This window comes from Pteronotus mesoamericanus, unplaced genomic scaffold (assembly GCF_021234165.1).
Source record: "Pteronotus mesoamericanus isolate MK-2021 breed Mesoamerican mustached bat unplaced genomic scaffold, CSHL_Meso_final scaffold_232, whole genome shotgun sequence".
NCBI lineage: Eukaryota > Metazoa > Chordata > Mammalia > Chiroptera > Mormoopidae > Pteronotus > Pteronotus mesoamericanus.
The window spans coordinates 11774295-11798766 of NW_026555311.1; the positions used below are offsets into that span (position 1 = coordinate 11774295).

Sequence of the window (24472 nt, forward strand, 5' to 3'; positions counted from 1 at the left end):
TAATGATGTTAATTCTTCCTATCCATGAACACGGTATATTCTTCTACTTAACTTGTATCTTCTTCAATTTCTTTCTTCAGTGTCTTATGATTTTCCACATACAGGTCATTTACATATTTGGTTAGGTTTAGTCCTAGGCATTTTATTCTTTTTGAAGCAATTGTGAATGGTATTGTTTTCTTGATTTCCCTTCCTGTTAGTTTGTTATTGGCATATAAAAATGCAATTGATTTGTGGATATAATTTTGTATCCTGCTACATTGCTGAATTCATTTATCAGTTCTAGTAGTTTATTGGTAGAAACTTTAGAGCTCTCTATGTACACTGCCATATTATCTGCAAATAAAGACAGTTTTACTTCTTTTCTTCCTTTCCAAGTAGGAAGCATTTTAATTCTTCTTCTTGTCTGATTGCTGTGGCTAGGACTTCTGGTACTATGTTGAATAAGAGAGGTGAAAGCAGACAATCCTGCCTTGTTCCAGAACTTGAGGGGAACAGTTGTAGTTTTTGCCCCTAGAGTATGATACTGGCAGTGGGTTTGTCATATATGATCTTTTTTATGTTTATGTATGTTACCTCTATCCCCGCTTTGCTGAGAGTTTTGATTATAAATGGGTGCTGAATTTTATCAAAAGTTTTTTTCTGCATCTATTGTTATGATCATGTAGTTTTTGTCCATCATTTTGTTTAGGTGATGAATCACATTTATTGCTTTGTGAATGTTGTACCATCTTTGCATTTGCAGAATAAATCCCACTTGATCATGCTATATGATATTTTTGATGCAATGCTGTATTTGGTTTGCTAGTATTCTGTTGAAGATTTTAGCATCTCTGTTCATTAGAGATATTAGCCTATAATTTTATTTATTCGTAGCGTCTTTATTTGGTTTTGGAATAAAGATAATGCTGACCTTGTAAGACAAGTTTGGGAGCCCTTCTTCCTCTTGAATTTTATGAAATAATTTAAGAAGGAGAAGTGTTAGTTCTTCTTAGAATGTTCGGTAAAATTTATCGGAGAAGCCATCCAGTGCAAGGCATTGTTTGTTGGCAGTGTTTTTTTATGACTTCTTCAGTTTCACTAGGTGTAATTTGTGTATTCATATTCTCTGATCTGTCCTGATTTATTTTTGGAAGGCTGTATGTTTTTAGGAACCAGCTCTTGGATACATTGATATTTTGTATCATTTTTTTACAATCGATTTCATTTACTTTTGCTCCAATCTTTATTACTTCCTTCCTTTTACTCACTTTGGGCTTTGTTTGTTGTTCTTTTTCAAGTTCCTTTAAATGTAAAGTTAGATTGTTTATTTGAGCTTTTTCTTTCTTTCCTTTCTTTTTCCTTTTCTTTTTTTAATGTAGGCCTGTAATGCCATACATTTCTCTCTTAGGATTGCATTCCCAGTGACTCACAGATTTTGGATTGCTGTGTCCTCATTCTTGTTTGTTTCAAGGTATTTTTTGATTTTTTCCTAGTTTTCGTTGTTGACCCATTCATTGTTAAATAACACGGTATTTAGCTTCCATGTCTTCTACTGTTTTTCAGGTTATTCTTGTGATTGATTTCTAGTTTCATAGCATTGTGGTCAGAGAAGCTGCTTGATGTGATTTTAGTCATAAATTTATTGAGACTTGTTCTGTGTTCTAACATGAGGTCTATCCTAGAAAATGTTCGATGTGTCCTTGAATAGTATGTATACTCTACTGCTTTGGGTTGAAATGATCTGAAGATGTCAATTAAATCCATTTGATATACTGTATCATTTAAGCCTGCTGTCCCCTTGTTGATTTTCTGCCTGGAAAATCTATCCATTGAAGTCAATGGGGTGTAAAATCCCCAACTATGATACTATTTCTGTTAATCACTCCTTTTGTGTCTATCAAGATTTACTTTACATATTTAGGTGCTCCTAAGTTGGGTATGTTTACTAGGGTTATGTCCACTTTTTGGATTGTTCCCTTTATCATTATGCAGTGTCTTTTTTGTCTCTTACTATAGCTTTGGTTGTAAAATCTATTTTGTCAGATATAGACACTGCTACTCCAGCTTTTTATTCTTTTCCATTTGCGTGAAATATATTTTTCCATCTCTTTACTTTTAGTATGTATGTATCTTTCCATCTGAGATGGGCTCTTGGAGGTAGCACATATATTGGTCTTGTTTTCTTATTCATTCAGTCACCCTGTGTCCTTTGGTCAGAGAATTTAAGCCATTTACATTTAAGGTGATTATTGATAGACATGGATGTAGTGCCATTTTATTGTTAGACTGCTTTCCTCTGTTTTCTTTCTTCTTTCTTTCTTTTTCTTCTTGTTAGAGCAAGCACTTTAACATTTGTTGCAGTACTGATTTGGTGTTAACAAAATCCTTTAGCTTTTTCTTATATGGGAAGCTCCTTATTTCTCCTTCAATTTTAAATGATAGCCTTGCTGGGTAAGAAACCTTGGTTGTTAAGTCCTTGCTTTTCATTACCTAGATTATTTCATACTTCTCCCTTCTGTCCTGAAATGTTTCTGTTGAATAATCTGATGACAGTCTAATTGGTGCTCCCTTGTGGGTAATAACCTGCTTTTCTCTTGTCACTTTAGGATTATCTCCTTGTCTTAAAGACCTGTCATTTTAATTATGATGTGTCTTAATGTAGGCCTCTATGGGTCCAACTTGTTTGGGACTCTCTGAACTTGCTAGACTTCTGTGACTTTTTCCTTCACCAGATTAGGGAAGTTTTCAGTCATTATTTCTTCAAATAGGTTCTTGATCCCTTGCTTGCTGTCTTCTCCTTCTGGTATTTCCATGATGCAGATATTGTTCTGCTACTTGTTGTTCAAAATGTTTCTTAAGTTCTCCTCATTTTTAAAAATCCTTTGTTCTTTTTTGCTGCTCTGCTTGGGTATTTTTTCTACCTTTTCTTCCAAATCACTGGTGCAATCCTCTGCTTCATCTGCCATGCTGTTTGTTCCTTCCAGTGTATTATTTATTTCAGGTATTGCATTCTTTATTTCTGACTGGTGCTTTTTTATAGTTTCTATGATTTTTTCATGCTGTTGAGTATCCTTATAATCATTAGTATAAACTCTCTATAATGTATTGCTTGCCTCTGTTTCATCTAGTTCTGGAAAGTTATTTTGCTCTTTCATTTGGGGTTTGTTTCTTTGTCTTCCCATTTTGGCTGCTTCTTTGTATTTTCTACCATTGTTAAATGAATCAGTCATTAAACTGGTCCATTGTTAAACTCATCAAGCTATAATCAGCATCCCATTTTAAGCTCCACAGGGTGGAACAGAGTAATTCCTGCAGGCAGGGCTATTGCTTCGCTTCAAGTTTATGTCACTTGGAGAGGAGTGTTCTGCTTGGAATGATGGCTTCTGCAGTGTGGGGAATGATTCAGCATAAGGAACCTAGCAGCTGTTCCTTCAGTTCTACCCCCACAGGGACCAATCCCATATTCTCCTCAAGTGTCCCTAGTTCACTCTGCCCTCCCTCTGCTGGAGCCCAAGGTTAAGTGGCTGCAAATGAAAATTTGTGCATTGGCCCTTAAGAGGCCCTCTGCACCTCTAGCCATCTCTCCCTGATAGACAGATAGATGTTATCTGGGTTTCTTTCCAGCTCTGGTGTTTTAGACTGTGAAGCCCAGCTTGGGTTTTAGACCCCCCACTTTTCAGGGTGACCACCCAGCTGCAGAATTATCCTCCAGAACTGCAGCTGCCAGCAGTGGGAGCCCTGTGCTGACCTATTTCTAACAGTTCAAAATAATCCTTACAAAAGATGAGCACTGATTAATGTAGTCAAACCAAAGCTTTCAAAAGATAAACCCAGCTCACCAGAATACTAAAATTGGAATGTGTACAATGTTAGAATATCAGCTTTGAAAATTTTAAAGAAAGCTGTGTGTAAACTGGAAGTATGTGACCATATATTCCATTTGTTCTCATAAATCACTATCTGGAATTGCAAATATTTATTCACTCAAAGTAGGATGACCAGGTGGACACTTTAGGATAAAACAATGAAGCACACAACAAGAGTAGATAAATAGTCGGGGAACATGTATTCTAAGACCAGCTCAGCCATTAAATCTGCCATACTTAAGGAAGTTCCTTCATCTCCCTGGACCTCAGTATATTCATTTATCAAATAGAGGGTTCAGTTCAGAATTGTAGGACTTCTGGTATTCTTCTGAGCTAGAAACCATGCCACAGATGGTTTTAAGGTAATTTTCAATGGATTCTTATCAGATTCCAATGAAAGGAGTAAGACGATAGCATTTGCAAAGGTTAAAGAAAGGTAATAATTTTTGTTCCTTTCACTGTAGGATTTGGAGTCTGATGAAATGTTAGCTTTTCTGTGGATCTGTAAAACAATGTAGCTGAGTTTATGAATCTGATTGTTCTGTGAGAGGATGAAGTGTCACTCTTTTCACCCTATAGAAATAGCAGACACATACAGTAATCCTATTTAGAATTTCAAAGCAACAAAACACACTGCTAAGGTTATCACATTTCTAAAACCTTGATTATATAAATTACATAAACAAGAGAAATAATGGTCCATCAAAGACCTTTACTGCAGTTTTGTTCTCTCTTATATTATGTAAAATATAAGAATTGGAAGTTCACAGATATACACATTAATGTTAACCTCAATTTTGTACTCAGCTCATTAATTTTTGCAACTGCATTCTCGTTACTGAAATATTCCCTTAAATATTTAAGAAAAAACTTAAAACTTGCATCTATTTTGAATGTCCCTTGTTAATTTTCTCAAGAAACTTCATACCAGATATTCTGTTTTCAAATGTTTTAGTTAAACTCTTAAATTTCCAATTAGTATTATATTCAAATGAATCTTGATTTCATCTTAATAAAATAAAAAATAATGCATTTTATTATTTTAAACCCTAAAATTAAAAACTCTTACATTTTTTTCTTTCAAGAGACATTATTTGCTTAAATATTAGGGCTTCAGGACAAGATTACATGGGTAGAGTCTCAACTCCAGCTTTACAAATAGTGTGATTTGGATGAGCTACTTAAACTTTCTGTGTCTCAATTTTCTGAAGCACTAAATGAGGATAATAACATCTATTCATCAGGTGTTAAACCTAGGTCCAATGTATTTTTCATACAAATCAGTAAAGTTGATTTTCATTACTTCAGGATTCCATATTTGCAAATTTGCCTATTAATAATAATGTATTTATAATCCCAAAAATCAGTACTTATGGTGCTTTACCAGTCACTTGTGGACATGTGGGGAGCAGTGAAAAATTTGAGTCACCTGCAGTGTACATTCCCAGCTGAAGTCTAACAATTCTTGTTTTAGCTTTCATACTGTTAACAAGTGGCCTTTTTGTGACCTATGTAGTGCCACATTTTTCACATTTTTGCATTTTTGTTGGTGATTTAGTTGCTCCCCCCCCCATACATGACTTTAACTGAATTTTTAAAATATCACAAAAAATACTTCCAGTCAAGGTGGAGGCATAGGTAAAAATGGCTCACTTCCTTGGACAACCACAGCAACAATTACAACTAAACAAAAAAACCACTATCACTCAGAATCATCAGAAAATAGAGCTGTATGGAAGTCCAACAACCGAGGAATTAAAGAAAGTCACATTCTTTCAGATGAGTAAGAGGGGTGGAGATATGGAGATGCAGATAAGCAGAATGGGTGGTCCTACACAAATGTGTGGTAGATAAAAATCAGGAGGGATATCTCAGGAGTGATATATCCCAGCCCCAACCAGGTCCCCAAGCTCAGGGTTCCAGTGCCAGGAAGATAAGTCCCCATAACTTCTGGCTACAAAAACCAGTGGTGGTTAGGGTGGCAGAAGAAACTGCAAGATTCTCAGGTATCTCCCCTTAAAGGGTTGGCAACAGACTGAGGACTTACACAGACTCATGCCCTCTGGGTTCCAGCACCAGGACGGCATCCTGAAGGGCACCAGTGGCATACAGGGAGAAAATAAAGTGTCTGGTGCAGGGTGAGTGCTGGGGGACAGGTCCCTCCCAGACAAAACTCCAGAGGCTGGGCAGCAGCCATTGTTCCTTTTCTGAGCCCTCCTCCACAGAGAGCCACAGAACAGTGACACCATTATCTCTGAGACTCCACCAACCTGGTTCACATGGGTTGTTCCACCCAGGTGATTACATGAGGCTCTGCCCCATCCAACTTAAGGATGCACTTTTCTACATTAGGCCATGCTACCAAGACAGGGAATCAAAGCAGCTCCTCCTGATACATAGAAACAAACACAGGGAGGCTGCCAAAATTAGGAGACAAAGAAACATGGCCCAAATAAAAGAACAGATCAAAACTCCAGAAAAAGAACTAAACAAAATGGAGATAAGCAATCTATCAAATGCAGAGTTCAAAATGTTAGTTATAAGGATGCTCAAGGAACTGAGTGAGGACCTCAGCAGCACAAAAAAAATCCAGCCAGAAAGGAAGGACACACTAATTGAAATAAAGAACAATTTATAGGAAAACAACAGCAGAGTGGATGAAGCTGAGAATCAAATCAATGATTTGGAACACAAGGAAGAAAAATATCAATCAGAACAACAAAAAGAAAAAAGAAAAAAAAATGAGGATAGGGTAAGGAGCCTCTGGGACATCAAGCACACCAACATCTACATTATAAGGACGTCAGAATAAGAGAAAGGGAAAGAAATTGAAAATTTATTTGAAAAAAATGTTGAAAGAAAACTTTCTTAACTTGGTGAAGGAAAAAAATCATACAATTCCAAGAAGTACAGAGAGTCCTGAACAAGATAGACCCAGGGAGGTCCACTCCAAGACACATCATAATTAAAATGCAAAAGTTAAAGATAAAGAGAGAATCTTAAAAGCAAAAGAGAAAAGATGATAGTTACCTACAAAGTATTCTCCAAAAGACTGTCAGTGATTTCTCAAGAGAAACTTTTCAGGGTAGGAGAGATTGGCAAGAAGTATTCATTGTGATGAAAAGCAAGGATCTACAACCTAGATGACTCTATCCAGCAAAGCTATCATTTAGAATTGAGGAGCAGATAAAGTGCTTCCCAGACAAGGTAAAGCTAAAGGAGTTCATCATTACCAAGACCTTATTATATGAAATGTTAAAGGGACTTATTTAAGAAAAAGAAGATCAAAATTATGAACATTAAAATGGCAATAAGTTCACAACTATCAACAATTGAATCTAAAAAACAAGCTAAGCAAACAACCAGAACAAGAACAGAATCATAGATATGGAGATAATTTCAATGGTTATCAGCTGAGAGAAGGAATTGGAAGAATGGGGGAAAAGGTGCAGGGATTAAGAAGTATAAAGTAGTAGGTACTGAATAGGCAGAGGGATATTAAGAACAGTATAAGAAATGGAGTATCCAGATGTCCGGCCAAGATGGAGGCATAAGTAGATACATTCTGCCCCCTTGCACAACCAAAAGAAAGACAACAACAAATTTGAAAACAAAAAATAACCAGACTGCCAGAAAATAGAACTCTATGGAAGTCTGGCAACCAAGGAGCTAAAGAAGAAACATTCATCCAGACCAGTAGGAAGGGCAGATACAGGCAGCTGGGGTGGAGAGGCCACACGGCAAGGCGGCGGCTGGAGGACCCAGAAGGCAAGGTGGCAGCTGATGGACTGGATGGTCCCGCATTAGCATGCAGATAAACCATGAGGAACAGCTGGAGAGTGAGACAGTCTGCGCAATCCAGGGTTCCAGCATGGGGAAAGAAAGCCTCAAAACCTCTGGTCGTAAAAATCTGTGGGGATTGTGGAGGCAAGAGAAACTCCCAGCCTCACAGGAGAGTCCATTGGAGAGACCCACAGGGTTGCAGAATGTACACAAACCCACCCACCCAGAAATCAGCACCAGAAGGGCCCAACTTGCTTGTGGGTAATGGGGGAAATGACTGAAAGCTGTCTGGCAACCGAACAAGCAGCACTATACCCTCTTGTACCCCTCCCCTATATACAGCACCACAATGCAGTGACCTGGGTTGCCCTACCCTGGCAAATACCTAAGGCTCCAGCCCTTCCCACATAACAGGCATGCTGAGACAAAGAAATATGGCCCAAATGAAAGAACAAGTAAAAGCTCTAAAAATAGAACTAAGCAATGAAGAGATAGCCAACTTATCAGACGAACAGTTCAAAACACAGGTAATCAGGATACTCACAGAATTGGTTGACTATGGTTGCAAAAGTGAAGGCTATGCAAAGTGAAATAAAAAATTTACAGGGAACCAACAGTAAAGGTAAGGAAACCAGGACTCAAATCAATTATTTGGAGCAGAAGGAATAGATAAGCATCCAATAAGAACAGAATGAAGAAACAAGAATTTAAGAAAATGAGGGGAGGCTTAGGAACCTCTGGGAAAACTTTAAACTTTCCAATATCTGAATCACAGTGGTGCCAGAAGGAGAAGAGGAAGAACAAGAAATTGAAAACTTATTTGGAAATTATAATGAAAGAAAACTTCCCCAATCTGGCGAAAGGAATACACTTCCAGGAGATCAGGAAGCTCAGAGAGTCCCAAAGAAGTTGGACCCAAGGAAGTACACACCAAGGCACATCATAATTGCATTACCCAAGATCAAAGATAAGGAGAGAATCTTAAAAGCAGCAAGAGAAAAGGAGACAGTTACCTACAAAGGAATTCCCATAAGACTATCAGCTGATTCTCAAAAGAAATCTTGCAGGCAAGAAGGGGATGGAAAGAAGTATTCAAAGTCATGAAAGACAAGAACCTACATCTAAGATTACTCTATCTAGCAAAGCTGTCATTTAGAATGGAAGGGAAGATAAAGTGCTTCCCAGGTAAGATAAAGTTAAAGGAGTTCATCATCACCAAGCCCTTATTATATGAAATGTTAAAAAGACTTATCTAAGAAAAAGATGAAGATCAGGAACTATGAACAGTAAAATGGTAACAAACTCAGCTATCAACAAATGAACCTTAAGCAACAAAAACAAAAACAAACTAAGCAAACAACTAGAACAGGAACAGGATCACAGAAATGGAAATCAGAGAGGAGAGGGAGGTGGAAGAATGGGAAAAACGGTACAGGGAATAAGAAGCATAAATAGTAGGTACAAAATAGACAGGGGGAGGTTAAGAATAGTATAAGAAATGGAGAAGCCAAAGAACTTATATGTACGACCCATGGACATGAACTAAGTTGGGGTGGAGGGGAATGCTGGGGGGACAGGGTGGGGGTGCAGGGTGGAGAGGAATAAAGGGGAGAAATAAATGGGAGAACTGTAATAACATAATCAATAAGCACATATTAAAAAAAGGTCTGTTTGGGGAAGGATGGGTAAAGGGACTAGGTGGTAATGGGGGAAAAAGAAACAAATAAAAAATCATTTAAAAAAAAAGAGCCTAGTAGAAAAAAAAAGAAATGGAGCAACCAAAGGACTTACATGCATGATCCATGGACATGAACTAAAGGGGCGACTGCCAGAGGAAATGTGAAGTACTGGGCAGAGTGTGGCAAAGGGATAAAATGGGGACAATTATAATAGCATAATCAATAAAATATATTAAATAAATAAATAAAATCACAAATGAGTCTGAGGAATCATTCAGTATCTTGCTGTTTCTACAGCTGCATGACTTAGGTCTCATTCATTAGCCTGCTGAACTGTTACTTTCTCAGAAATATTAAAAAATTTCCCAATACCTTTTTTTAAACAGTTGTGGCTTGCTGAAACACAGCAGCTCAATTTGTACAAGTTCAACGTCATTTCCTTCAAAAATCAACTAATTTTACCAGGCTTGAGATACTGAACAAGCCAACTCCTGACCTCATCTGAACCCTGCTGATGCATTTTTTGCCCTCAAAATTTCTGATTTCAACAAGAGAACCATTCTCCTGAAACACAACGTGGATGAGGAGGTGAGCATACAGCGAGGATGAAGACCATTCTCAGCAATCAAAATGTCAACATCCCAGAAAATGTCCACATCACTCTGAAGAGATGCACAGTTAGTATGAAGGGTCCTAGAGACACCCTGTGGGGAGACTTCAATCCAATCAATGTAGACCTCAGATTCCTTGGAAAGAAAAATAGGCTTTGGGTTGACAAATAGTGGGGAAGTAGAAAGGAACTGGCCACCATTTGCACTATCTGCAGTCATGTACAAAACATGATCAAGGCTGGTGATTTAGTTGTTTTACGTGGCCCCTTGCCATGGTGCTGAAGAGCTATCTAGTGCTACTAACAAGAAAATAATTGTATTATATAAGCTTCATTCAGACATATATTATAATGTTATTGGTGGTGAGTTCAGCCATGCAGAAAGTTTTTAATTTGATGTAGTCACATTTGTTTATTCTTTCCTTTATATCCATTGCTCTAGGGGACATATTGGTGAAAATATTGTTGCATGGAATATCTGAAATCTTCCTGCCTATGTTCTCCTCTAGGAATTTTATGGTGTCCTGACTGATATTTAAGTCTTTTATCCATCTTGAATTTATTTTTGTACATGGTGTAAGTTGGTGGTTGAGTTTCATTTTTTTGTATGTAGCTGTCCAGATCTCTCAACACCATTTGTTGAAGAGGCTGTTTTTACTCCATTTTTATGCTCCTGTCCCCTTTGTCAAATATGAATTGACCATAGAGACATGGATTTGTGACAGCATGGATGAAACTGGAGAGCATTTTTGTAAGTGAAATAAGCCAGACAAAGAAAGACAAATACCATATGATCTCATCTATAAGTAGAACCAAATCAACAAAACAAACAAGCAAGCAAAATAGAGCTAGAGATATGGAAATAAAGAACAATCTGTCAGTGACCAGAGGGGAGTGGGGAGGGGGATAACGGGAAACAAAGGGAAGGGTCAGGTCAAAGAACATGTAAAAATGATTCGTGGACAAGGAGAATGGTTGGGGGGAGGATTGAATATGGAAGGAAGGGTTTGGGTAGGACAGGAGAGAGTAATGGGGCAGAAATGGAGACAGCTTTAATTGAACAACAATTTTAAAAAGAATACAAAAAGGTATATGTTAAATAATGTGTCTTTAAACAGAAACACACATAAAACAATATTATATATTGATCAGTTGATGAAACTTGTGACCAGAGCTGGTGGAAACTTAATCCCTGTATTTCTCCTGGGAGCAGTGGTTCAGTATTCTCTTGTTCAGAGACTTTATAGAACAGAACTAGTATAAATAAAGAGAATCAACTGCACTTGAAAGCCTTCTAAAGGCCCCTTTTTCCTTTTGGAGAGGGAGTTCAGAAGAGGTTTCAATTGCAACACAGCCAGTCATTCTCAAAAGTGCGAAGGCTTTTTTCCTTTCTTTCCCACAGTTGAGCAGGCTCTCAGAGCAGCCTGTGGCCTGCTCCTCAGGGTGTGGGACTGATAGAGGAAGCTGCCAGCACCCAAACCCATGATTTCTGAGGCCTCCCCCCAGCCGCCTCTGTGTTCAGGGCCCACCACATGAAAACCCAAACTAGGCATGGTTAGAGCTCACATTGGCAACCACCCTGGAGATAGAAAGAACAGTCCTAGGGTCTTGAGTCTATCTTGCTAATTTTCCCTCTTCCCTGCTTTTCAGGCAAAATGATAGGAAAAATATAGGATGAAAGTGAATCCTTGCTCTCTTATTCTTAGGTAATGTAAGACTTACATCTTTTTAATTTTGGTGAAAATTCTTTATGTATGTGGTAACTGTGTTTAAGATTAGAAAGTTTTATAAAACTACAAAAATAGACTTCTGGAAGACTGATGTTCTGAATATGTAAATATCTGAGTGATGAATTGACAGGAAGCATGAGAAATTAATGGAGCATGTAACCTTGACTTCAGAAAGAGTTCACTGTTCACTGAACACCCTAATATATAGAAATCACCATAAAATTAGCAGCAGCAGTAATAAGAGGGAAAGAAAAAGAAAAGGGGACAAAGGAAAAGGAATGAAAAGAAACATGATGGCTAATGAATGGGGTTGAGAGGTAGGGATTTTAGACACCTAGGTCAGAATAAGTAATAGCAGAGCAGCAGAACATGTAAGTAGCAGGTTGGTACAAGAGAGTTTGATCTCATAGAAGGTCTACCTGAGGACATTAGGTGAAATGCCTCTTTATCCAGAGCAGTGGGGCAGAAATAGGCAGGGAGTAATAAGGCAACATACAGAACAAGACTAAGGCAGTCCATCAGGCCACAGTGAACAGTCTTAGAGTTTGGAGTCCATGTCTGGTGATAATGTTAGGAAGCAAAGAATAATGTGTGGTTCTTACTAGAACTTCCTGGAATTGACAACAATTCCAGGAGTAAAGATAAATCTCATGCATTTGAATATATTTATTATCCACCTTCCACTATCAAACCTAGACAGTGATGAGGTACTGAAGAGTGTGGTTTCTCCATGCTTAACCAGCCCAGCCAATCTGTGGTTAACGTTGGGTTAAAATAAGAAATCTCTAGAAATTTTGTGTCTATACGTGCATGATTATGTTCTGTTTCTCTGTGTTCATTTAAAAAAATGTCTTTTGAAAATTACCAACACTGACTCTGCTGAATCTTTCTTCGTTCCTCCCCCTTTCCTTCCTTCCTTCCTTCCTTCCTTTCTTTCTTTTTCCTTCCTCCCTCCCTCCCTTCCTTCCTTCCTTCCTTCCTTCCTTCCTTTTTCCTTCCTCCCTCCCTCCCTTCCTTCCTTCCTTCCTTTTTCCTTCCTCCCTTCCTCCCTTCCTTCCTTCCTTCCTTTTCCTTCCTTCCTTCCTTCCATCCTTCCCTCTTTCCTTCTTTCCCTCCTTTTGAGAGGGGAAGGGAGGGAAGCATCAATGTGTGGTTGCCTCTCATATGGCCCCTACTAGGGATCTGACCTGCAACCCAGGCATGTGCCCTGACTGGGAATCCAACGGGCAACCCCTTGGTTCACAGGCTGGCACTCAATTCACTGAGCCACAGCAGCCAAGGCAACTCTGCTGAATCTTGACAGTAAAGAAACCAAAAACCTAGGAGGAAACCAGGAATGATCCTAGAAAGAGCCAGGAAACAAAGTGTGGAAACCAGATGGGCTGGGTTGGGATTAGACGGCTAACCGTTCTACTGCAGGGTCACGCCTTATAGTTAGAAAGTCGTCCACTGGCTTTGGTTGGTCTCACATGGAAATTCAAGGAATGTGTGCAACAAGCAGTAAATGAACATATCAGGCAAGGATGCTTGATTTCAGTAGGAACAATTATTCAGCATTTTTTTTTTTTAGGACTACTTGTAGTCTCAAGCACGAGATTTAGTCTCTAAAAAAATTAAATAATTTTGATAATAAAAATGAACTAAGGAAATGAAGAAAACCCAGGCAGTTCTGTGAGAAATAAAATAACTGGGTAGAGCTTAAGATGCCTTTGGGAGCATCATTTTATGTAATATAGTGATAGAATGAAAACAGAATATGAGAATGATTGGGGAAGCACCTATTTGCAGGATGGATTGGAAAGAAAGGTGAAACATGTTTACAGAAACCTACTAGAAGAATTTTTCAGGAAGAAGGAGACATAATTGGTGATCTGAATTAAAGCGGTGGCAGGGAAAATAAACGTAAAAGAACAGAGATGTCAGACATTTCAAAGAAATTTTAACAGGACTTTGATATTGTTTGTTTAGGCTCAGAAGGGAAGAGTTGGATTTAAGAAAACATTCAGGCTCATAACTATAAGGTCACAAGGGAGAAAGAAAAATAATATTCACTAGAAATGGTGACAAAAATTATTGCTATAGGGAGGGGCATGTGTGATAGTTGATAGGGTAGCTGTCAGCAATACAATTACATGGGAGTAAGTCAAATTAGAAACAAGTGTCTTTGAGTATATTGACTATAAACTTAGCTCCTGTGTCATTAGACATTAATAAACATGACAGAGCACTTGTTTTGTGGAGGAGAAAACATTCTGATATAGGACCCCAGACAAAGTCCCATTTGCCATACAAGGTAACATTCTCAAATCTGGGAATTGGGATGTGACTTTATTACTGGTATTCTTTTTTTAAAAAAAAAGATTTTATTTATTTTTAGAGAGAGAGGAAGGGAGGGAGAAAGAAAGGGAGAGAAACAGCAATGTGTGATTGCCTCTCAAGCACCCGCTACTTGGGACCTGGCTTGCAGCCTAGGCATGTGCCCTGACTGGGAATCAAACCAGCAACCCTTTGGTTTGCAGGCTGGCACACAATCCACCGAGCCACCAGCCAGGGTAGGATGTGACTTTCTTTTAGGAGAAATTATTTAGCTTACTGCATTAAGCAAGAGATGTTAACTTACACAGAACTCTCCTGAAACAGGAAAGTGGTAATAGCTCTATAATTCAGCATGTCATAACACAGCAAGCAACATCTATATTTCCTGACCGAGAATTTATATTATGTACATGACCCAAGTCATATCTATTATCATAAATTAGCACATCCTCAGTATAAACCAGGAGAAAATACTTTGAAAGATTTTTCTACCCACTAGATAACAGTAACTTCATAAATCTATTAACCAGTGTTTATTTAACTGATTGTTGGGGATCCTCAAAAGTGCATGAGTAAATTATAGTTGTTTAGAGCTCCCAACCTCTGAATGGGAAAGTGGTAAGTGTAGTAGTTAATTTTATGTATCAACTTGACCAGGCTATGGTGCCTAGGTTTTCAGCCACACAGCAATCTAGCTGTTACTGTGGTGTTTTTAGATGTGATCAATATTTATATTAGTAAACTTTGAATAAAGCATATTATCCTCATTTTACCGGTTGGAGGCCCTAAGAGGAAGACTAATATGCACGAAATAGGAAGAAATTCTGTCTCTAGACCACGTTTGGACTGAAGATTGAACATCAACTTCTGCCAAAATCTCCAGCCAGCTGGCCTGCCCTTCAGGTTTTAGAACTTTTCAGAATTGCTAGTTTCACAACAGTGTGAGCCAATTCTGTAAATATGTCTCTGTCTCTGTCTTTCTCTTTCCCTGTCTCTCTGTCTGTCTCTGTCTCTGCCTCTCTCTATGTGTACACACACACACACACACACACACACACACACACACACACACACATCCTATTGGTTCTGTTTCTTTGGAGAACTTTGGCTAATTTGGTGAAGAAAATGACTACAGTGGTTTTGGTAAACCACAACTTATAGATAGATACAACACATTAAAATAAATTCTACATCTTTGAGTTCCTGTCCTTTTCAGAGTAACGTAATGAGTCTTTAGATCTATAGTGACACTACAAAAATCTTCTGTAACTAAATGTTGATGTCAGAATCCAGAGATCAAATGAGTCCCTTTAGGATGCAGAAGGCGGTATGTTTGGAGGGAGTTAGTAATAGGATACCATAGGGGGCATTCTGACCTGTCAAGAATTTCAGAGAATAAAAACTCTAGGTTTGAGAACCATTACTTCACAACAGCTACAAAAGTAGGAGGAAATTCTTATGGTTTACATACTTAAAAATACCTTCTCATGTCTAATCATTGGAAAAGACTCTAATGGAAAGGAAAATTATATGCTGAAAGATAGTTATCTTAATTTATTTCTTAGATAAATACACAGTCTTATAGTCCTTGGAGAAATAAAGCTCTGTTAGAAACAATATTTCAACCAAACATCACACAGTATATTCTTACAGAAGTAATCCCCATCCATAATCTGAATTTAATGATCACAGAGTATGTAATTTCTTATAGCCAGTCAGATATCATGGGTAGAGGTCATGCTTCTTTTCCAGATTCCCATTATTTCAAGAAGTACTTGTGATCATCTTTCCAACTTACCTTTCTGGTTTCTAGGATGACCTAAATACTAACTGGTCCTCAGCTGAATAAGAATGGTAAGACAGTAGCTGGAAGATAATGCAGCTAACTGTTTCAGCTTTCAACCCTTACTTTATGTGTTGTTAATCCTGCTATTACCACACACTATGGATTCTCAGCCTAATCTGTTACATTTTTTTTAAACTCATCTGCTATCCTGTCCCTTGTATTTCACATTGCTCTGTTTATAATTTTTCTTGTAGACTAATATTCATACTTTATTCCAACATCTGTATATCTCAACTCAGTATTCAACTTCAGATATGCTTAAAATAAGTGAAGGGTGTATACCAAATGAAATTTTCGTTCACTACAGTGGAAAATGAGCCCAAGGAGCAGTGAATTGTAACTATACACAATCCTCTTCTCTGTTTCTTCTGGATAGTGCATTGTTTTTCACTTGTTGACATCTTATGTTCTCTGAATATCATTTACAATTATTTCTAGATATTTTTCAGAATTTGAGAGTCTCGAGGAGCCCTTTGTTTTCCCAGTATTTGCTCAATAGACACCATCTATTGATACAGACTTTCAGGAAAAACCATCAAATTTATGTGATATTTCTGCTACAAATATTTTGGGAATACCTAGCTCCACTGGGGGCACATTTTTGGCACTAGCAGTTTTGCAATTCACAAATTATTTTGTGGCATGTTTTCACTCTCTTCTGCAGTAAGATATGACATAGTTGATTACTTCCTTTTCTCAGAAATACTTTTCTTCATTTGGCCCTAAAGAAACCACACTTGTAATTCAGTGGGTGCTCCTTCTCAGTCTGCTGTGATGGAAATTTCTCTTTTAGACCTTTAGATATCACACTGCCCAGGACTCAGACCTTTTCTATGAACTACATTCTTTACAGAATGATCTCATCTAGGTCATGGCTGTGAACACCATGCATTACCTCCTTCTTGGGCTTATGACAATTTTTAGCAAGTCCCCCACCTTTACTTTCAAATATCTACCAAGTAAGAGCAGGTCTCAATGCCTCCACTGTTAACAGCAGGTGATAGCCACCATCATGTCTCCCCCGAGATTTCTAGAATAGCCTCCTATCTAGCCCCTGCTCCCATTTATAAATGCCTGTCATCTGTTCTCTGCATAGCAGCAAGATAATATTTTTTAAATATAAAAGAGATGACACCAAATCATGGTTAAATTCGTTGCATGGTTTCTCATCACTTCTTAATTCTCTATCCTCTCCCTTTGCTTTATTTTTCTCATAATCATATTACTATTTGAAATAATAATGTTTATTTTGTGCTGCTGTGGTTGTTTAATTGTTTATTTTAAATAAAACAAAAGCTCCATGAACACAGCTTTTCCATAGTGCCCCTCTGTTATATGAATGAATGAATAAGATTGCTAATGCTTGGCAAAATTCATTTTTTGGAAAGACATTTGAAAATGTTTATTGTAATATATCCTTGATGTTAATTCTCTCTGTTACCAATTTTCATTTCAGGGAGTAAATTTAGTAATTTATCATTTGAAAATCTCCTCTTTTTATGTATAACTATGATACATTATGAGATACATAGGTCAATCCCAGAAATATGAAGGAAGAGAGCAGTCACAAATAATATAAAAAATAGAATTTTAAAATAAAATTTTTGATCTGAACAAAACTATAACTAGAAATAAATTTAAGATAGGTTTTGACAAATTTTATAAAAATGTAATTTTAAAAGAAATACAAAGATCAAATAAATAAAATATCATACTATGGTCAGAGTTAGTATAATACAAATAGCAGTTTTTACCAAATTAGTCTATAATTTTATTTCAATTGTATTAGAGTATTTAAATGGAATTTGACAAACAAATCCTAAATATGATAGACAAAGTAAGAAGAGTAAAAACAATTTAAAAAATAAGGTGGAGATTAGTTCTAATAGAAATTAAGTTTTATTGTGAACTCTAATCATATGCCTACATAAGCTAATGTATAAACTGAAAGACATACCATCAATTAAGTAGATATTCACAATGTATAAAACTGGAAAATGTTTACTATCTAGAATATACATATTAAAAAAGAAAAAAATTCCCAAAATTCAATAAGAAAAATAACAGCTAAAAGAAATAAAAAAGGACTATTAAATGGAAAGTCACAGAATAAAAATGAAATTGTAAGTTAACAGAAAATATGTTCAGCTATTCTTATAATAAAAAAATATTAATTAAAAGGGAGATAGCACTTCACAACTGTCAGGCTGGCAAAAATAAATTGCTTCACAATTCTTAACATAGAAATAATGTGGAACAATGGCACAATACTGCTGGTGGAACTATAAATTGGTACAAATATTTTCTAAGGAAATTTAAAAATATCTAGCACTATAGAATAAGTATATACCTGTTTAACTCAGAAATTCTATTGGTAATTATTTCTACTGAGAAATTATTACACATATACATAGGCATTCATATACAAGAATGCTCATTGTAAGAAATTTAAAGTACTGGTTACTTTTCAGATTTGTGGAATCACAGAGGGAAACAGAGAAATTGAATGAGACCTGTAATGTTTTATTTCTTTAAAAAAAGTTCTGAAGCAAATCAGGACAAAATGTCATGATACAGCAAAGGTAAGTTATGGGTAAAAGAGTGTTTTTCATATTGTTCTGTATTTTTCTGCATGATTACATCATTTGATGATATGAAAGGAGACAACCCAATGACATTTCATTCTCCTCAGATAGCAAGTGAGCTATTTTCTGTGAACATAAAGATCCTACAAATTCAAGATAAATCTGAGGCCTATAGGGCCTATAGGTCTATAGTTACTATTGTGCACATATTGAATATCCAGTTACATGTTCCACATTTCATAGACATATTAGAAGATAATAGTCTGAGTTAATACATTCACATGTCATTAGACTGCTGCTCTCTTTCTGATTAAGATATTGCTATTTAATTGATGTATGTTTTGACAGATTTTTCTAGATATCGGTGTGGGCTTTTCTAAGGCTGTTCTCCTTTCTGGCTGAAGGTAAAAAAATTGCCTCAAAGTAACCTAGTTTCCTCTTTTCTAAACTAACTGCTACTTACAGTATTTGAACCAGCAACTGTAGCCATTTAAAAAAACATATATGTATATCTCAGACACAGGCAACAGTGTGGTGATGGCCAGAGGGAAGGAAGAGCAGGGGCCGGTGAAAGCAGGCGAAGGGGGTGGGGATTGGGGACATCTGCAATATTGTAAACAATAAAAATAAGGAAAAAAATGGAGCTATTTTATTTATTTTTCCTCGGCATGACAGGAGGTTCTCTGCATTACCCAGCCTTTGGAAGGCTTTCGAAGAGAAGTTAGGGAGATTCATGTACCTTCTGCCCTAAGAAGAGACTACATAAGATGGCTTGAAACACAGAATATGGGAGAGCTACAGAGGGGCTAAACAAGCTGTGCTTGACCATGTGTGCTGTTCTGCCTCACTGCCATACCAAGTCAGAGACATTCAAACTGATTTCATGGTGACCCATATCATGTGGGTTTATATGTAAATCTACAACCAAAATGGAAGTTGCTCAAAATGATACTCACTCTTACTTTAAGGAATGTATTCAGATATTTTTTTATTCTAGTATCTTATATATCAGTAAAAAAGTTTGCCTGTTACAATCCCTTATATAAATTTCACAGCTCCTGATGATTCATACACTAGAAAGTTGTCTGTGAATTATTTCTATGACTGTTTCATTCAAACAGCCTACATTACATTACTATACCAAGTCTATCTGAAAACGTTTTATTATTCTCCCAGGGAGAACTTTGGTCTATCGGAAATTCTGATCAATGGAAAATGTTATTTTAAAGTCAACAAAGAAGCATTACAAGGGAAGAGAATATTTCTATCTTATCTCTGCAACTACCCCACCCTCACACTCTTCCACATTTGCCTACCTAGGGTGGAAAAAGTCAAATGAGGAAGTTTGTTGGCTAGACAGCAATGGAAATGACCAAGACGTAATGGCATGGAATAGCATTTTACATATTATTATTGACATAACAAGGAAATAAACTCAGAACTTACCAAAAACAACTTGGAAAAGAAAAGAAGATGGGCAACAATAAGATAAACAGGTTTGATTCTCATAGCATTTATTTTCAAACTTTTCAAGAACCATGTGTATCTGTGTGTAATGGCATGGCTCATCCTCAGGGTAGATCAATGCTCAAGGTTCACTCTATCAATTCCCATGACTACCATCCCTTCACAGTCTCCAAGCCTCCAATTTATTTCAGTGAAAATATGGAGTAATGAATAATAAATGATTAACAAATAGAACATTTTACCAAATAATTGAAGAACTGTCCTCATGTATAGACATCTGGAATTACACCTGATCAATATTTGTTGAATTTATCTCTCAAAATACCTCTGGTGGTATTTCTATAGAAATTCCTCAGCAACTTACCATTGTTTTCCTAAGCTTTCTCCTGTAATTAATTGAACTTCATGTAAAAGGGCATCTTAACCCTTATCATAGATTCACCTTGAAAATTATGAAAATGCAGGTGCAAAGTCTTAAAGACCAAATAATCTGAAGATGAAATTGGATCAAGAAGGCCAGCAAAACATGAGTTCAGTCATATTCATTTCTACCTTGCATATTTTTATTATGTAATTTGTATCATGTTATTTTGTACTTCAACTAGGATTTGGAGCTTAATGTTATGAGGGTTTCTTGCTTCTGTTACAAATTTAAGAGCAACTGTCATCTAGAAATACCCAAATAAGTTTCTGAATAAATTACTTAGATTACATTGAACTTCCCATTTTTAGCATCTGTTACAAAATACAATTTTTTTAATAAAAATTTTTGTCAAGTACAGACTAATCATTCAATTCTGGTAATGATTCAAAACTTTTATAAGCTACCATCTTTATAACCTTTATATAAAGTAATATTTTCTCTATGTCAAAGGTCAGTATGAACTGTTTGGCTAGTCTGTAATACATTGAAGCAACTAGAAACTGGTCAACTTCCACAACAGTTAAAATCACTGGGGAAGCTTTGAAAACTACTGAGAGTTGGGACCCACTCCCTCAGATTCTTCATTGATTGGTATGAGGTGTGGTTTAGACATGGCATACTTAATTTTTTTCATTATTTTTTCAATCCTCACACAAGGGAATTTTTTATTACTCATTTTAGAGAGAGAGAGAGGAAAGGAAAGAGAGAGAGAGAGGAAAAAAAACACCAATGTAAGAAACAAACATCCATCTGTTGCATCCCCTTGCTCTGTAAGCAACTGAACTGGGGTCGAACCTGCAACCTAGGCATGTGCCCTGATCAGGAACCATACCCACAATCTTTTGCTCTAAATCCTGATGCTCAATAAGAAGTCTGAGGACTAGCATCAGCTTTAGCTGGTAGCTTGTTGGAAAAGCACAAGCTTAAACTGTACCCCATATCTACTGAGTCAGATCCATAGTTTTGGGAGCTCTCATTTAACCCATTCAGAATTATTTTCCTATATAAATAAGGTACCAAAATAATGTATCATTTCCAGCTCTAAAATTCTTACTCCATAAGCTAAACAATACACTAAGAAGCACTTTTAAATTTAGTTCGAGTTCTTTACCTATAAAAATGAAAGACTAAATATGCTCTACCTCTCCAACCATACAATTCTCATTCTACAAACCTCAATAAATAAAATTCTGAGGGAATTTGTAAAAAACTGCCATAACTGCATCTTTTATTGCCTTTCTTTTCCCTCACTAACATCATACCCACCATTTAAGACTTAGGTAAAATCCCACCTTCTTAATGAAGGTGGTCTTGAAAAATAAGATATATTTTCTCTAAAATTCTATTGTTGATATAATCAGTTCCACAAAGTTTGGCACATTTTTTTCTGTTATATATAATCTCATTTCTCCAATTAAATTGCATTTTAAGTGAGAAATCATATTTCTTTTCTATCCTAAACAAATATCTAAACTTTGTAAGTAAATTATATATTGTTAAAATATATGGGAATGAAAGTAAGTTTCACTAATCTCACAAGATTACTTATTTAAAACAAGCATATCATTGCCAGTTCACTAAATTGATTTATAGGGAAATATAACCTCACCATACATAACACAGGTTCTTACACACCCATATGAATAGCAGTCTGCTGTGTTTTAGGAATCCCATTTTTTCCTTACTGCTGCCTTGAACTCGCCAGATAATAAAAATGCCTGTAGTAGACAAAGACTCTACAGAAAAAAAAATCTGCTCATTAGTCCTTAATATGCCTACAGTAGGTTTTTCATATTCTTCTGTTCCATTCCTATTTTACTCAACATTATATTCCTATTACAGTTTTTGGCACATAGTGGGCATATAAGTGAACTATAAACAGTATATCAATAAACAATGGGGAAGTAATTTTGAAAATATACCACTGAGCTCATGATAACAATAAGAAGTGTCATTTTTTTTGGTAATAGGTCCTATATATACTTTTCTTGATACTTATACCTTGTATATATATTTTTTCATCAAATAATACATAATCAGAGTAGAAAACACAGATTAAGTAAAATCTAAAAAATCACCTATAAGTGAACCCTAACCACCAAAACAAACAAGCAAGGAAAATATAACCAGCAACATTGAAAGAAAAAGTAAATCAACAGAGTCAAGAGGGAAGGAGGGGTTGGGGAAAGGGAAGGGAAGGGAAGGGTCAAGTCAAGGAAAATGTATAAAGGACCCATGGACAAAGCCAAAGTGGGAAAGGCTTGAGGGAGCAAAAATAGCCTCTTCAATAAATGGTGTTGGGAGATATAGACAGGTATATGAAAAAAAAAAAAAACTAGACCACCAACCTACAAAAATAAATAAATAAATAATAAAAAAAAAATGTAAACCCTGAAATTTCACAAACCCAAACATAACTAAAGTTAACAGGTATATGTCTGTATATATCAACAATTTATAGATAAAAACATATATGCTATTAAATATATGTGCTTTTTTAAAGATGATTGTACTTTACTGCTGCATACTCTTCCTTTATTGAATTTTGGTAATTATAAACAATGTTATAATTGTTGATGAACAGTTTTTATCATAAATGTTTTTTTCTAAACATTTCCTTAGAATAAAAATATAGGAAGTGGGTTTACTGATTTTTAAAAATTATGCACATTTTTAGGGCCTGTGATAAAAAAGAATTTACCAAATGGATCTTCAGAAGTTTGTATTAGTGTACTTTCTTATAAAGATATGGGAAATTTCTAAAGTAGCTAATCATAAATTAAACTATATTCTTAGCTATAAAACTTACTACCAAATCACATACATTGAAATATTACATTAAAGAATAATTGATGCAGTTGGAAAATACTCACATTCTTTTTGAGGGTACATTTCAGTTTGGAGAGATTGCAACTCATAATATGGTATCTGTTGTTTGAATACAGATGTGAGAATAACATCAAGTTCGTCCATGTCATTCTGTTTTCATATGAAAAAGACATTTTGTATTAGTTCAATTATTCACATAGAAATTCATCTTAGTGAAATATAATAAGAAGTATTAGCTGGAGTACATATTGGCTATCTTCAATAATGCTATTACCATTTTGAAGACTCATACAAAATATAGTGTTTGCTTAAAAACCAATTATTAAAGTAATAGAAAAATAGATGCAAGTAACAAAAGTTTTGCTTTTGGATGAGCACCTTTGCTTAAATACTTGCTAATTATAAAAGAATATTATAACAGGTCAATAATAACACTGAAATTTGTTTTAACACTAAATTTTGGTAAAGCATATGTCATGTTTTAATAAATAAAATACTAAAATAATGAGACTGGTTCTTCAACTTAAGAGTCAGAAATGGGATACTCAGATTATTGTTACTTTGTCAAAGTAAGAGAAAATACTCATTTTAGCTTTTTCCCCCTGCAAATACAGAGTAACTAACTATATGTTTACTCTATTTCTCTAATTCTAGGAAGAGGCAAGCAGAAATCAAGTGTTCAACCACCGATGGCATAACCTATTACAAAGACCAGCATTATTTTAACATTGTGTTTTGTGAAGCTTATGACTGTTAAAAACTGACTTGAGACACAGATGGATGTAGTTGAAGAGGTGGGTTAATCAAACAAAGCCATGGGGTGGAGAGAGGATTGTGGGGGAAAAGTTCCTAATTAAAATTTCTGCAATGATTTCCAAATAAAATTAGACATATTGTCAATACATAGTCACATAAATTAAATGGTTGCATTGAACAAATAGATACTTGTGTTACTCTATTTCTTCATTTTTCAGAAATCTGAGTGCCTCAAATGGTAAAGTGATTCAGGGCTCACTGAGTTTTCTGTGTCCTCTTGAGAAGTTAGGAGAGGCCTTAGTGTGGTGAGCACATTGTTAAGATATAAAAATGTCAAATCCCTATGTTGTACATCTGAAAATAATATATTGTATGCCAACTATGTTTAAAAAAAAGAATTTGGGGGAGAGGACGTAAGTCCTTTTCTCAACCTGTAGCTGTATAATGTAGAGCAAAACCCAACTTAAGCTACTTAATGCTATGGACTCTGTGGAACTCTTAGCTCTGGAACATAAAAAAAGAAAAAAGAAAAAAAAAAAGAAAAGGAGAGGGAGAGATGGGACTACAAGCTCTGCCTTCAAGGAATTCAGCATATAATT

General features: G+C 36.0%; 1 protein-coding gene across 1 annotated transcript in view; it reads right to left on the reverse strand.

The window, feature by feature from the left end:
- BANK1 (B cell scaffold protein with ankyrin repeats 1) overlaps positions 1–24472 on the reverse strand; it is a 300120-nt gene that overhangs the window by 170425 nt on the left and 105223 nt on the right. Inside the window, exon 6 of the mRNA XM_054591683.1 lies at positions 23162–23267. Within this exon, the coding sequence (XP_054447658.1) occupies positions 23162–23267 (106 nt within the window). The remainder of the gene's footprint in view (positions 1–23161; positions 23268–24472) is intronic.